Source organism: Thunnus maccoyii, chromosome 21, assembly GCF_910596095.1.
Source record: "Thunnus maccoyii chromosome 21, fThuMac1.1, whole genome shotgun sequence".
In the NCBI taxonomy this organism is placed as follows: Eukaryota; Metazoa; Chordata; class Actinopteri; order Scombriformes; family Scombridae; genus Thunnus; species Thunnus maccoyii.
In genome coordinates this window covers 10,393,040-10,407,686 of record NC_056553.1, presented here as the reverse complement: position 1 = coordinate 10,407,686, position 14,647 = coordinate 10,393,040, and the positions used below count along the sequence as shown (strand labels likewise).

Genomic DNA, 14,647 nt, shown 5'->3' with positions numbered 1-14,647 from the left:
TAGGAGGTTGATGCACACGTTGAACCATCCCATTTATAATAAATAGATATTTGCTCTAAGCATTTGGGTCCTCCGAGAGCCCTTGCAGTTAGTCCAAAACACATCAAAACACCCCCAATCCTTCATATTGGTTCAAGTTCATGTCATGAATCTTTAATTTTTAGACTCTAGATAACTACAATCACCAGTGTCATTGCTGTTTAGTCTCATTCTCCATCACTGCAGAGTCTGTGGGAGGATTCTGGGTGAGAGATTTATCAGCGGACCACAGGATCAATTTCAGCTGCTTCACTTTTTTATTGTTTGTGCCCTCGCCTTAAATTGGCTCACCACCTTTTCCTCTGGCACTGTTCAAAATGCAGTAACTACAAATTTGGTCAAAATTGAGGGAGCGGAATCTGACTTTTTGGCATCTGTTTTACAGTATAATAATATATTTTGCCACATAAATATATAATAATAATGAAATAAAAAATATAATTTTAGTGAAAGAGCATATAAAATTGTCATAAAGAGACAGACAACTAGAAAGCTTGGAGAGCTATATCAAGTGAAAGCTAGCAGGGAAACAGCTACATAAACTAGCTAATGCTAAAACTTAAGTTACATATTTTCCCCTTTTTATAATCTATAATTTAAAAATATCCATTTAAATGAACCAACATTGTGGTCAATCAGTTTGTTATTACATAAATGGCAGTAGCTTAATGATGGCGAAAAAACCCAAACTCTTGCTGAAGTTAACGAGTTTAGCAGAGTAGCAGTAACTGCCATCCCAGCTTCTGAATTCATGCGGTTAGCATGGTTAAACTAGCTATAAATCCCATATATTAATGTTATTAAATTGCGGGGGGGGGGGGTACTTATTTTTGTTCATAATAAAGTGAGCATTATTTGTGGTAAACTGACCCACTACACTCCGGATATTACACATATTTTTCTTCAAAATATTGGCGCTCCTCACCAAGTCACTCCATCATCCAACACTCCCCACTTTAGTCTCTCAGGTCTAAAGTAGTAATATCTTAATAAATTATCAGCTCCACCAGAACGCGCATAGCAATGATTTGTTGTTGGACGCTTTTGGTCCAAACAGATGATGATTGGTGCGTTCATGGACAATCTGTGAAAAGTGCTGCCTTAACCTTGTCATGCTCTGTGCCTCAGCCTGTCTGAACTTAAAAAAAAAAAACAACTGCTGTTTCTTTGCTTAAAAATCACAAATTTTACATCAGAGGAAGCAAAGACAAAAAGTTAGCATGAGAAAAGGCATGTGTGGCGTGAGATCATGAGATCTGTGTCACTTGCCTGAGTCTCATGGTCAAAATGTGAGACTTGGCAGCTCTGACGCTGTTAATATTAGTAGTAGACAGACAGAAATTATTATGCCATAGAAATGTATAATTTCTGTTAAAATGGCATGTAAATTGTGACGGGGGCAGGAGACAATAAAAGCAACAGAAGTTTATCAAGTGAATGCTAGCCAATGAAATAGCCATAGCCTTAGCAGAAGCTAAAAGTAAATTTGCTTATTGATTGCTTTTTCCTTAGTTGTAATCTTTAATGAACTATACGAGTTTTGATCAACCAAATCTTGATAATTTAGTATTATTCCAAATAACTGAAGCAGTAACTAGCAAATCCAATAATGATTGAAAAAACAGCTAAATTCATAGTCATTCGTCTTTCTATCTGTGTATTTGGTTTTACCATTGTGAACATTAATAATAATTGCTAGGCCAACAATCCTATACAAGGGAAACCCTCCGTCTCTCTGGCTAAATCACTAAAAACACCAACTCAGCCTTTTTGCAGCCTCTACGTCAGTGTTTGTTTGTCTCAACCCAATGACATTTGACCTAACAAAACAACAATCAATGGCCTACACAAAAACCTTGTCCACTAACATGCCACCACACCCACACAAACAATGCCACCTTATATGCCTTGCCTAGCTTGCACACTTGCTGACAGAGACTGTGAAGCCATCAGTGTTTTTTGTCCTGGGAGAACATCTCTCTGGTAGCTTCGTTATTCATGCTGTTGAATAGCACACAGGAGAGCTGGTACAAGCCACAAGCCTTTGTCCTTGTTAGTTAGTCAGCTTTGGTTGCCAGAGTTATTGTTGTCACAGTTTTGTTAATCACAGAGCAGCGTCCATCAAAAGGTCGCACTTTTGTTTGTGTACCACTCTGCTCTGTGAGACTCCTGTAATGAAAACGCTCCCGTAGAGTTCACCAATGATAACCTTTAAGGACTCCTTCGGTCTAAATAAAAGTTGAGTCTCGCGTCATTTGCATAACTATTCAAGTATTTCTGAGCCCTTTTCATCTTGAGCTGGCAGCCTGTTATCACAGCATTCAGCCCAATTACCTCTCCTACTGGCGCTGTGGACCAGGGTAACCCGACCAGCCTAGTCCGGTCAAGGTGAAATGTACCCCCTTTCCTTGTAATGATAGCTCAGAATTGGTTCTCTTATCCTCTCTGGGTGAGTGCAGAGGAAAATGCCTGTCTCTTCCCTCTGTATTCAGCAAGAGTGGATAGCGATCAGCCTAAGGGATTGTCCTCTGACCGTTCCAGAAAAAATACCTCAGGAGAGGAGAAACTGCCAGAGTGCCTCTGATTGCATCTCTTGGGGTTTCGGGCGGTAAAACTGTTTTATCCACAGTTTTACTGCCTCATTGTGTTGCACAGTAAAGGTTCATTATAATTTGAAAGAAATTGTGACAGAGATTTTTATGCACCTTGTACAACCAATTACACCCTATTCTGATGTGCCATAAATATTGACTTGTCTCATGCTCCAGTGCATCCCCTCATTGTCCGCTGATGCTTGATTAAGTTTCCAAATACAACACAGTAAAGTTAATATATCATCAAACGTTGCTGAATTAATGAGATTTTTAAGTTTATTATCCATTGTTTGCTTCATGTGATACATAAATGAGGCCTCGAAAAATTATTGAGTAGAGAGAAATGGCCTCTGCAGAGCAGTTTATTTTGCTTTGGACTGGAAATACCATCATTACTCATGGGAGTTTGATCAATATATCACCATTTTAGGGAAGCTTGTGTAGCTCGGTAGCTTTGACAAGAGCAAGGTCCGCTTCAGAGCTGTTGGAAAAGGCACATTGTTTTCAAAATGTCAGCTTATTGGATAAATTCTGCAATGCATTCTGCAGAATATAAATATAGACCTGGAAATGTGCATGATACATCACCACTAAGCAAAACAAATAGCTTCTTTGCACATCCAGCAGCAAAATTTGCATTCATTTAGAGATTTTTTCTGGCCATCTGGTGAATGTAAGTCCAATATTCACTCAAATTCTTGCTCTGCTCTGCTTTTCATCAATTCCTGAGTGAAATAACTGCCTTTTTAGCTTCTAAATGCTTCACTGTGTTCACCAACAGGTTTCTAACTGTGTCTGTCTGCTGTTGAATGCTAGGCAGGTAGCATACAGTGGGTTTATCAGGGCTTTTTTGCTCAAAACTCACTGTTGATGGAAACAGCACTGATAAGAGTGAACCAGAACAGTAAAGTTGCAAGATGTAAAACAAAAACAATGAGATGAAAGTCATTAAAATGCACCATAGAGCTGAGGGAAACTGTAGCGTCAGGTAATAATCCTCTGTGTGTTCATCACTTCAAGCAACCCTTTCCAAGACATGTTGTCATTTGATCCATTGTTCATATAAAAATAATGACTATAGCAGTTTTAAACAGTTATTTTGCCAAAGCTTCATTTCTGTATTTTGAAGTTTGTTTATGCTGCAGGCGAGGCTGTCCATCTGATTCATGATTGTGAGTTTTTTGTGAGATTTTCTATGTAGATCCAAACCGAAATTACCTTTAAAAAAGGAGCAAAAAGGCAAAACAGGAAACCTTTTCCAAGTGTACACTCAATGCAAAACTAAATGATTGTGTGCTTTCAGGTCTTGTTAATATTGTTGTGAGACGGAAAAGCTAATAATCTGCAATGCTCTAATGGAAAGAGAGAAACAGAGCTGAGCTTGTTCTCCTCAGTGGCTAAAATGTTTTACTGCAGACTGACTGCCACTTGGCTCCTTTGTTCTCTGTTTATTAAACGGCCGAGCTTCGTAAATGCTGCTGTGACATTCTGCTCTGCAACTCAAAGAGTGGGACCCACTTCAACACACAAGTACTCTTTGGAAAATTTACACTTGCCACCACCCTCAGACTTAAAGGCCTTGAAAAACCCTCCCATTTCATTACATTAATTTCATTACAGACGTTTTGATGCTCTTTAAGTTCCCCCCAGGGAGACTGAGCGTGGTGTGGTCTCTAGCCAAGCAAAAGTTCATGGCATCTGTGACTGATCCTGTTTTAACGTTACACAGGAAGGGAGCGAGAGAATGTTTGAGGGAGAGAAAGAAAGGCTTCAAGAGAGAAAGCGAAAGATGAGGCTTTGGGAAAAATCTGGATAAAGAGAGATTTTCAGAGTGGCCTGGCTTCCTTTTGCTGGAGTTGTGGAACAAGGTGATTAGAGCAGCAGACTGCATGGAGAGCTGTGGCCGCTGAGTCTCAACTACTATGATGATTAAACTGCTTGGAAAGAGTTGCAGAGAGAGAGAGAGAGAGAGAAAAGGAAAGAAAGGGGTGTAGAGACAGAGCTGCTCTCCCAGTCTCTGTAGACACTTTGTCAGGAAGTAAATCACATTTGATGATCTGATTGAGGGATGTTTTATGACTGAAATGGCCGCACTGCATATGTCCACAAGCTCTTATCTGGGAGGGATGTTTGTGTTTGCTGTATAGATGTTTGATATATGTCCTTTTGGGCGCGCAAGAGGTGTGTTGATAGAATCACACTGAGGGTGATTCAGATTTATGTGAGAAAGTGGATGTGAAACTATCATGGACAGGCACTGTCAGCAGATATTTATTCAAGTCTTATGATCATAACAATGTCTCCTAGAGCTATTTTAGAAGGAAGTTGAGGGGAAGCACATCAAAACAGACGATCACTCACTTCCACTATTTCTCAGTTCTGGGTGAGGAGTTTTCATACATTCCTAAAGGTAAATTCTAGGTTAAAACTCTTGAACTCTTGCGAGTGCGGTTAAGGTTAGGGTTAAGACTGAGGATAGGTTTAAGGTTAGGGTTAGGGTTAAGACTGAGGATAGGTTTAAGGTTAGGGTTAGGGTTCAGATTGAGGATACGTTTATGGTTAGAGTTAAGGTTACGTGCACAATAAAGAAATACAATGGGTACAAATCTCGCAAGAGTTTTGCACATCATCCCTCCGGCTGATCTAATGTAGCACCAACCATCCCTAAATGCCTGATTCTCAAGACCGAAGTGTTCCTACTCAGGTCAGGCTGCAAATTGTGGTGAAGTTCACTCTTCTCTTGCTCCATTGCTGACACTTTACTCTGCCTGGCATAAAGCACTGCATTCATTTATTGCAATCCTCTGTCCTCCAGAAACAAATCCCTTTACGACTACCGCACCCACTTTGTTGGCAGTCACTACTCTGTAAAGATAATGCAACAGATGAGTGATTTTGATAATCAAGATAATGACTAATTACTGACATAGCTGTGGAAGTAATTGCTATTTATTGATCTGTTTTCATTTGGTGCATGAGACATTCAGAGAGTATTTGTGCCCTGATGACTTTAACAACCTAATTCACCACTAAAAAGCCACTAAAAAGTTTGAAAATCCATTTAGCACAGACAAACGACACTTAAAATCTTTACATGCATGTACTTATGTTTTCATGTACACCAGCCAAGTAAATTATAAAAGAGTTCCTTCATGCAAGAGTTTCCTCCCTAAGGTTTTCCATGACTGTAACGCAGCTCCTGAATTCCCACAGTGAGGGTCTTAATTGGAACAAGCATGTGGTCCAAGTTATCCTTCCTGTGCAAAATGAGTGCCAGGCAATGAGGAAGAAAAAGTATGGTGAGAGTCGTTCTGAGTGCAGAGAGACCAGCCTCGGAAAAAAAAAAGAAATGTTCCCTCACATGAGAGTTTTCCAAGGCCCACCCCCTATAATGTCTGGCTGCTTCTGAGAAAAGTGAAAACACACAACCAAGAAGCAGGAGTGAATGATGTTTTGTACTTTTAGATCATTATCCATCATTTTGCTTATGTGCTACATTCCTTGGTCATACCTTTCCAGATTATGGTTTGGGCTTTTGTCGCATTATTAAAAAATTAGGTGTTTTGCATGGGAATTTCCAAAACTCTGTGATCCACATTACCAGATTATGACCTGGTTTTCACCTGAAGAGGGCGCCCTCACAGTTCAGTCACCTGCTGAGCAGTGAAGGTGAGAAGTGGGACAGAAATGGAGTCTTAGAGTCACCTAATTTATCCACAGATAAAGAGAGATACACAGTACTGTGCAAAAGTTTTAGGCACTAAAAGTAAAGTGAGGATGCTTTCAAAAATAATGCCATGAATATTTTTTATATAATTTACTTCATACAAAGTGCAGTAAACAGAAGAAGCCTAAATCAAATCAGCATTTGGTGTGACCACACTTTGCTTTGCACCAGTTGTTCTCGGTACACTTTCACACAGTTTTTCAAGGTACTTGGCAGGTAGGTTGATCTAAGCATCTTGGAGAAGCTGCCACAGTCCATCTGTGGATTTAGGCTGCTTCAGCTGCTTCTGTCTCTTCCAGTATTCCCAGACTGACTCCATGATGTTGAGATCTCTGTGGGGCTCTGTGTGGGAGATGTGTGTGGGCCAAACCATCTGCTGCAGGTAGGTAGTTCTTGTAAGGCAGTTTTTTTATTACTCTGGTTGTATGTTTGGGGTCGTTGTCATGCAGCAGAATAAATTTGGGACCAATCAGATGCCTCTCTGATGGTATTGCATGATGGATAAGAATCTAAACATCTAAACTGCCAAAAAACATTTGCACAGTTGCCTATGAAAGAATCACAAACCTAACAAAATCATTTGGAAACTTAAAGAGTTAGATAGGCTAAACAAAACTCCAACTAGGACCATACTCTAACTCTATAAAGCTTTTATTACATATTGAAATAGCCTACATAGTAAATAAAAACAAAGCTCTTTGGATGCTCAAATCTTTTGTCTACTGGCAAACAGGCGGCCAACAGCAGCAGCTCCTGAAGCTCCAAAAAGCTTTCTTCTTATGCTTCATATATCTGTGCACATCATTCAAATGCTGCTTGTCATGCAAGTAGCAGATAATATCCCCAAGGCAAATTCTGAATGTCTCCTCGGCAGCTGGAGAAACGCTTTGTGTTTTTGCCTCCTCTGGTTCTGCGCTGAGCATCAAAAAACAGAAGAAGAGGAGCTATTGGCTGCGAGGAGTTGATGACGGAGGGAGCGCACTGTCTTCTCCACTCGCACTCTGCACCTCCGACCAGTGTGGGATGAGACCAGTGTGTCGGACTGGGATGCCCCGTGTGTGGTGGTGAACTTTTTTCTTTTCTGTTGTTATTATTATTAACATTATTATTTGTTTATTCCGGAGGTGCGACCTGTTAGGACGAGCGCGCTTTTTACTCCCCAGGAGCGCGCAGTGTGGCGCACGCTGGAACAAAACAAGCTCAGTGCAGTGAGTGCGGCGCACTCCGTTTTTAAAAGCAGCAGGAGAAGCAGGAGAGTTACGGAGTCCAGCTGGGGGAAGCGGTGTCGGTGCACGAGAAAGACGGACACCTCTTAAACGACCGGGGTTATTGAGAAGAAATTGGATATGGCGGGTGTGAAGACGTTCGACCTTCTCGTTGGAGTTGTTTTAGTTTTGCAGTGTCTGGGAAATGCTCAAGGCGAGCTCACAGCCAGTAACGGTAAGAAACAGCACCCTAACATTAGCAGACCTGTTCACACTCAGTGTCTTTAATCACTCAAGTCCCTGCCGAAGTCCAATGCGTCTGCAAAAACACGCATGAGACATGATTCGTCCTGCTCAGCTGATCTGAATCAGACACAGGTGGAGTCTAATTTTCTTGTGCATAAGAATGACTTGTGCTTAAATTACATCGTTTGTTGTTGCAGAAATCCTCTGTTTACCTGCTTTAAATGAAAGCAGAGACTATGTGTGTGTGCAAGGAAAAGAAAAGACAGACAACCCAGGGCTGTTTTTATTACATTGTTTTATTTTTAGGAATCATTCAGCATGGCTGCAATGACCTACTAACTTCCTCTGTTTTCTGTCTAGATCAAAGCCCTTGTTTTATTCTAATGATCATATTTTCACAACTGTTAACAAGGCTTAGTTAATTGGATTGCTTTCACATCTTTGCTTATGCCTTAGCTTCAGGCTGAGCTGATTATTACAGTATATTATACAGTATTGTACAGTCAAACATCAAGAATTCAATCCACAACTCCCCCCCCCCCCCCCCCCCCCCCTTTGTGTCTTCTGGTGTGTTTATGTTTTAGATTAGTGCTTTGTCTTCTTTCTCTGTCATGACCTGGAACATCCTGTAACCTGGAAGTATCATCTCTCCTGCAACTTTTAGCATATTTGATATCATTACTTCAGAAACAGGGAGCAGAGTGCAGGTGCTTTCTATGAAGAAGTCCTGCAGGGGAAATGTTGAATACCTGCACGCCCTGTCCCTCATGATTGTCCTTGATTGTGGAGACAGAGTCAACACCGGAGGATGGGGAAAATATCCCTACTGTAAAGCTACAGCATTTACTGTGCACCTACAGTAAAGTCCCCTAATCTCACATCTAGTCCATCCCATACGCTGCACACACTGAGCTCGCCCTCCGACAGACCGGCTGAAATAAGTTCATGCCAATGTTGGTTCTGTTCACACAGGCGAGCTCTTGTTTCCCGGGGCTTTTATTTGCTGGCAGCAGATTTTCATCACGTATCAGATAGTGGTTAGAGAAATGTTCGGCTGCTGACAGTGACTGTAAATTAAACCCGTGTGTGTGTGTGTTTGTGTGCAGACCACAGAGTGACTGGAATGTATGGCTCTGTTTGGGAGAGAGAGAGATGCTATCGGCCATGTGTGACCGTTCGCACAGAGGCACGTGCAAACACACACACACACACACTTTCTACAGTTTCACACAGTTCTACTCAGTCTTATTTATGAATTCAATCAATCTCCTGGGCTGCGCTGTGCTCTGGCTCATTTGACATCAGTGCTTTGCAACGGCTTGTTTTTCCTTTTCAGGACCTGGAACTTGTGCTTCTCATGAGAAAGCTATCAGCATAAGGTTTGTTTTAGAGGTAGCTCAGACATTCCTGACTCAAACATCGTCATCCATAAACAAAAGGACATTTGCCTCCATCTCCCGCTTTGGCTGAGTCCCTCAATATGTAGGACAGTATTTTTAGACTTCTGGGTGAGGTGCTTCCCTTGTTGTAGACTGACCTCAACTCCTCTGCTCCTGTAAAGAGCAGCCCCTGCTCTTCCTCAGATAGGCTTTTTATTAATAGAGCGCAGGTGGACTCCTCCACTCTCTGCAAGTCCACTGGGAAGATATAATGCGCCACTCACTACCAGAATAGCTTTCAGGCTCTCAGGATGTGTCTCAGCTCTAGCAGAGTCAGAGATGTGACGATTGGTTGTAAAGTCACGTTGAGGCATTCATTTTCCCTCCTTGCATTTATTAGTTAGATGAGCTGTGCAGCACATCTGGGCGAAATTACACAACATCCTGTGAGCTCAATGCATCTTTTTTTTTTATAAAGCTTTCAGTCCCTGGCTCACCCAGTGATACGCTCACCAGTGGCACACAAAATTGGGTCTGATTCAGGGGTTAATTTTCATTCGGGTGCTTTCCTGCAAGTGGAAAAAGAGATGTTCCACTAGAGTCTGGAGTGTGTCTGTGTGTGCGATAGGGGAATGAGAGAGTGTGAGCGTGAGAGAGAAAGTCTTGCCTTGTGTAATGATGTGGTTTGATTTAAAAGCTCGCTCTGAAGGCTGTTAATGTGCTAAGATTGTGGCTGTTGTGTGGAATTTCATTTGAAGCCGGGGCAGCTCAGCTCTGGATGCTCTGAGTTGTGTTTCTCTACAGGCCTGCGAAGTTGATAGAGGGTCAACCCGTTCGTAGGCAGCGATATGGACATCTGCGGCTCCAACGCGCCGCTCCTCATCCATCATACTGCCAGCAGCTGCCTCTGCAATCATACAAACACACACTCAGATGCACACAGGAGTGTAAGCGGCAGGGAGACATGCAGACCGGGCTCTCAAAGCAAAGAGATTGACCTTCATGACAAATGCTGCCATGTTGCTCTCTTCTCTTTGTCACACTTTCATGAAGTGTCTGCAGAGAAGTTACTGCCACAAAATGGGAGGTCCAGTTTAGTCTGAGGAGATTGTAAGCCTTCTTGGAATCTCACCCCCACCCTCCCGTCTCTCCCTCTTTCTGACATTGCACATTTCAGAGCTTGCCTCTTTATTGGCCCTCTGAATGACCTGCTGAAAGGCTCTGCCATGAATGGATGACGGGGGTGGGGCAGTGTGAGGGGGGTGAGAGACAGGGAGGGGAGGAGGAGGAGGCGGCGGCGGCGGCGGGGTTATTGTGCTGCCCTGTATGCGGCGACAGCAGGCCGTGCCATACATTGCAGAGGCAGGGTTGTCCCCCCATACCAGCATGCAACAGCAGCACCAGGCTCCTGCATTAGTCACGCCTGGCCCTTGTCGCTCAGCTCTCCGCCCTCTTTAGCCCGGAAAGAAGCTCAGTCTGATGGCTTCAGAGGGCTGGAGCGGCGCACAGAGTTCAATAGGCTCAGAGACAAAGGGCAAAGAGGCCACTAGTTAATGAAACCCAGTGCTGTTAAGCTCCTCTTTAGGTTTTCTTCATTGTCTTTCATGTGGTTCAAAAGCTTCTTCACTTCCAATTGTTGCAGTGCTCTGCCAGAGTTATCAAGCTTTTAGTAGTCTTCGAGGTTACAGAAAGTGCTCCCTGGCATTTCCTACTTCTGTGTGATTTGTTAAGTATATTTAGAGTAGCCAAATTGCGGACTTGTCTATCAGGCCAATTTGAAAAGGTCATAGGCACGAGCAGGAGACTTGTTATGATGCGATGCAGATCTGGATGTCAGCGGTTCAGTGAGAGATGACAAGCATTTTCCATCCATGATAAATATCCCTTTTCCACACATGATTGCAAAGCTTGCCAGTAGACCGCAGCGTCATCCACAGGCAGGCTGATAGCTGCCCCTCCTGTTGACTCGGCTGCTGCGGGATGCTGCCAGAGGAGATGCTAGATCATCAGTTGGAGAGTGAAATGAGTGAAATGTTTTTTTAATTTAGGTGGGAGGAGTTGCCTTTTTGCTTTGCCTGCAGGGGAGAGTACATATCAGAGGATAACGAGGAGAGGGAGGAGGTTTAGAAAATAGGCAATTCCCCGTCTGTGCTGACCAGCTTCACAGCGCAAGAGAGAAGAATAGCAGTATTATAAAAGCAAAAAATACTGTAGGAGCCATTTATGTTGATTGTTGGCATGTCATTTGTTTAGTTATAACTTGCAGTATTATTTTGGACACTGGGTGGCGGTCATGAGATGCACAGGGTTGTATATTTAGGGGCATAGGTGACAGGAAACGGAAGGCACAGGCAGGTGGAGCACATACAGTTCTTACCAGATCGGGAACAGACGCACACTACAGCTGGCAGGATAGAAACCCGGTATGTTCATGTCATGTACAAAGACTTCAATAAAACAACAAACTAAACGGCAGCCAACGGACTGGAAAATCTGTTCTTGAATCTGCGTAAGATCACTCCTAACTTAACCTACCTGTGTAGTAATGGCCAACCGGAAAAACAGGAAAAGAAAGGACATCGAAAAATGAAAATTGCCATTACACCTAAGTAAGAACTCGCTCTTCGAGTGAAATTGGAGCTCGTGAGTCATTCAGACGGACTGAGCATTGTCACGCGGAACAACAAAGAGGACGCCGCCATTACCAAACCAGGTGGACATCTTCGTCACCTGCGCTTACCTGACGGTGATTGAAAACCGCAAACTGAGTGAGTACATGCAAGCATTAAGCTTTATTGGAGAAGCTATATGCGAAGCCGTATTGGAAGACGGCTATTATAATGGAGTTGGTGGACTGAAGACTGAAAGCTACGATCGCACATCGATCAGCTGTTTGAAACATTGTGCCGGCAGCATACGGCTTTCGTCAACAAGTCTTAAAGGGACAGTGAACAAATATGTCTGACGCTCAGTCACAAGATGACGATGTTGAAAAGGAAAAAAGAGTTATCAAACACACTGCCAAAGGCTTGGAATTGTTCATTGCAAATTGTCAAAAGACACGAAACAGGAAATGTAAACAAGCTAACAAGTTGATGGAAATGCTGAAAGAGCTCATGAAATTAAAGGAAAATGCAAGAGAAGTACAATCTAATTTGTTTCAATTAATCAAGCTCTGTGATGAAGCCAAGGAAAACCATGAATCACTGGTGAATTTACCACTGCCTGAAGATGAACTTGAAAAGCAAAATCAGTGGTTTCAACGAAAAATGGAAATCTTTAAAGGGTTTATACAAGAGGTAAAGGTGTGGTTACCTGAGGCTGGACAGCAAATTGCACACTCCGTTGCTGAAAGTGTCATACTACAAAGTGTAGTAAATTCAGATGACATTGGACCTGATGACAGCGTTTCAAATGCCTCAAAACCTAAATCAAAGCACAAATCCAGTTCTTCATCACGTGCATCTTCAACATCCTCTGCTCGCATTAAAGCTCAGGCAGAAAAGGCTGCTCTCATGGAACGTGTTGCTGCCCTGAAGGAAAAACATGAGCTTGAGGCACAAGAAGAACAATTGAAAAGAAAGAAAGAGCAACTGGAACTAGAAACTGAACTGGCAGCAACCAATGCAAAAATCAACATACTTGAGGCCTTGGGATCAAGAAGCAGCTCTAGAGTTTCTGATGGGATGAACTCTTATTTGAGAAAAGGAACTGCTCAAAATGAAACATCAGCTAAATTAAATCCACACGCAAATGAATATTTACCAGATCAAGTGCAGCAAAGACAGAATGTGTTGATTGAAACTAACTCTTCTTCCCAGCAACAGGTTGTTAGACCAAAAGAAACAGCTCACGGACCATCTGTTCGACCTCATGATACAACCCATCTAATACAATATTCTCCTCAAAGGCAAAATGTACAGAGTCGTATGCAGGGGTATGTTCGCACTACACCCCCTGTATTGAATGATGGCAATCAAGTTGATATGTGTAACCTAATACAGAGGCAAAATGACATCACTGCTCTCCTGGCTCAACAAAGTCTCTCTTCTACTTTACCACCAAGAGTCATTCCTGTTTATGATGGTGATCCTTTACAGTACGACGTTTTCCGCAGGGCATTTGAGAGAGGAGTTGAAAAAAAGTGTGATGACTACAGTGACTGCTTGCATTTCCTAGAGCAATATACAAGAGGGCTTCCAAAAGACTTAGTCCGCAGCTGTCAACATCTGCCCCCAGCCCAGGGCTATCAAAGAGCAAAAGATCTGCTCAAAGAACATTTTGGTAATGAACATAAGATTGCCACTGCATATATGGACAAAGCATTTGCCTGGTCAGTGATCAAATCAGAGGATGTGGAAGCATTGCAAGCATTCTCACTGTTCCTTAGAGGTTGTTGCACTGCAATGGAACATCTCACCTATATGGAGGAAATGAATGTTGCTTCCAGTATGAAGACCATCCTTCTGAAACTGCCTTACAGGCTCAGAGACAAGTGGAGAAGTAGAGCATGTCAGTTACAGGAGCAGCGTGGACACCGAGCTAGATTTCCTGACCTGGTAGACTTCATAGAGAGACAAGTGAAAATACTATCAGATCCACTTTTTGGAAACATTCAGGATGCTAAGCCAGCTGCAACTGTCAAAAGCTCTACTAAAACAAGAGAAAAGTCAAGACCTAGAGGAAGCAGTTTTGCAACAGCTGTAACACCTGTAAAAACATCAGTACAAGAAAATTTGACAACAAATGGAATGAAAGGAAATGTACCTACTACCAATTTTCAAAGTTCTTGTTTGTTCTGCAACAAGAGTGGTCACACATTGGGGCGGTGTCCACAGATCAGGAAGAAGATGCACAGAGAAAAAATAGACTTCTTAAAGGAGAAGGGAGTCTGTTTTGGATGTTTAAAAATAGGACACATGAGCAAAGACTGCAAGAGTCGTTTGACTTGTGATGTGTGCAACCAAAATCATCCTGAAATACTTCACATTGAACAAAAGGACAAAGGAAAAAAAACAGAACATACAGAACAGAGTGAAAAAGCAACTGGGAGTAATGCTGTTCTCTCACCTCATACATGTGGGCATATTGGGGCCGGTGATGAAAACTGTACCTTTTCCATTGTACCAGTACAAGTAAAGAGCCAAAAGGGGGACACAGTGTTGCAAACATATGCATTTTTGGATCATGGAAGTACATCTACCTTTTGCACAGAAAGCTTGATGAGAAGGCTGAACATAACAGGGCAAAGGACCAATATTCTTTTACGTACCATGAACCAAGTGAAGCCTGTGACCAGTCATCATATCTCAGGTTTGGAAATATCTAGTCTGGACAAAGACTATTTCATTCAAATATCTGATGTGTTCACACATAAAACCATGCCTGTTTCCCAGCTCAACATTCCCAGACAAGAAGATCTGACACAATGGCCTTACTTGAAGGATATCATGATTC

The 14,647-nt window shown here is 42.4% G+C and overlaps 1 protein-coding gene and 1 non-coding gene across 2 annotated transcripts in view; both read left to right on the top strand.

Moving 5' to 3' along the window:
- The first annotated feature begins 1,077 nt into the window (after window positions 1-1,077).
- Window positions 1,078-1,178, top strand: LOC121888626. The gene has a single exon (XR_006093292.1). It is a non-coding gene; the product is annotated as a small nucleolar RNA U13 (small nucleolar RNA).
- A 5,264-nt stretch (window positions 1,179-6,442) lies between these two features.
- The window catches only part of plxdc2b (plexin domain containing 2b), a 108,888-nt gene continuing 100,683 nt past the window's right edge, over window positions 6,443-14,647 (top strand). Inside the window, exon 1 of the mRNA XM_042399620.1 lies at window positions 6,443-7,800. Coding sequence (XP_042255554.1) covers window positions 7,707-7,800 — 94 coding nt within the window. The 5' untranslated portion in view covers window positions 6,443-7,706. The remainder of the gene's footprint in view (window positions 7,801-14,647) is intronic.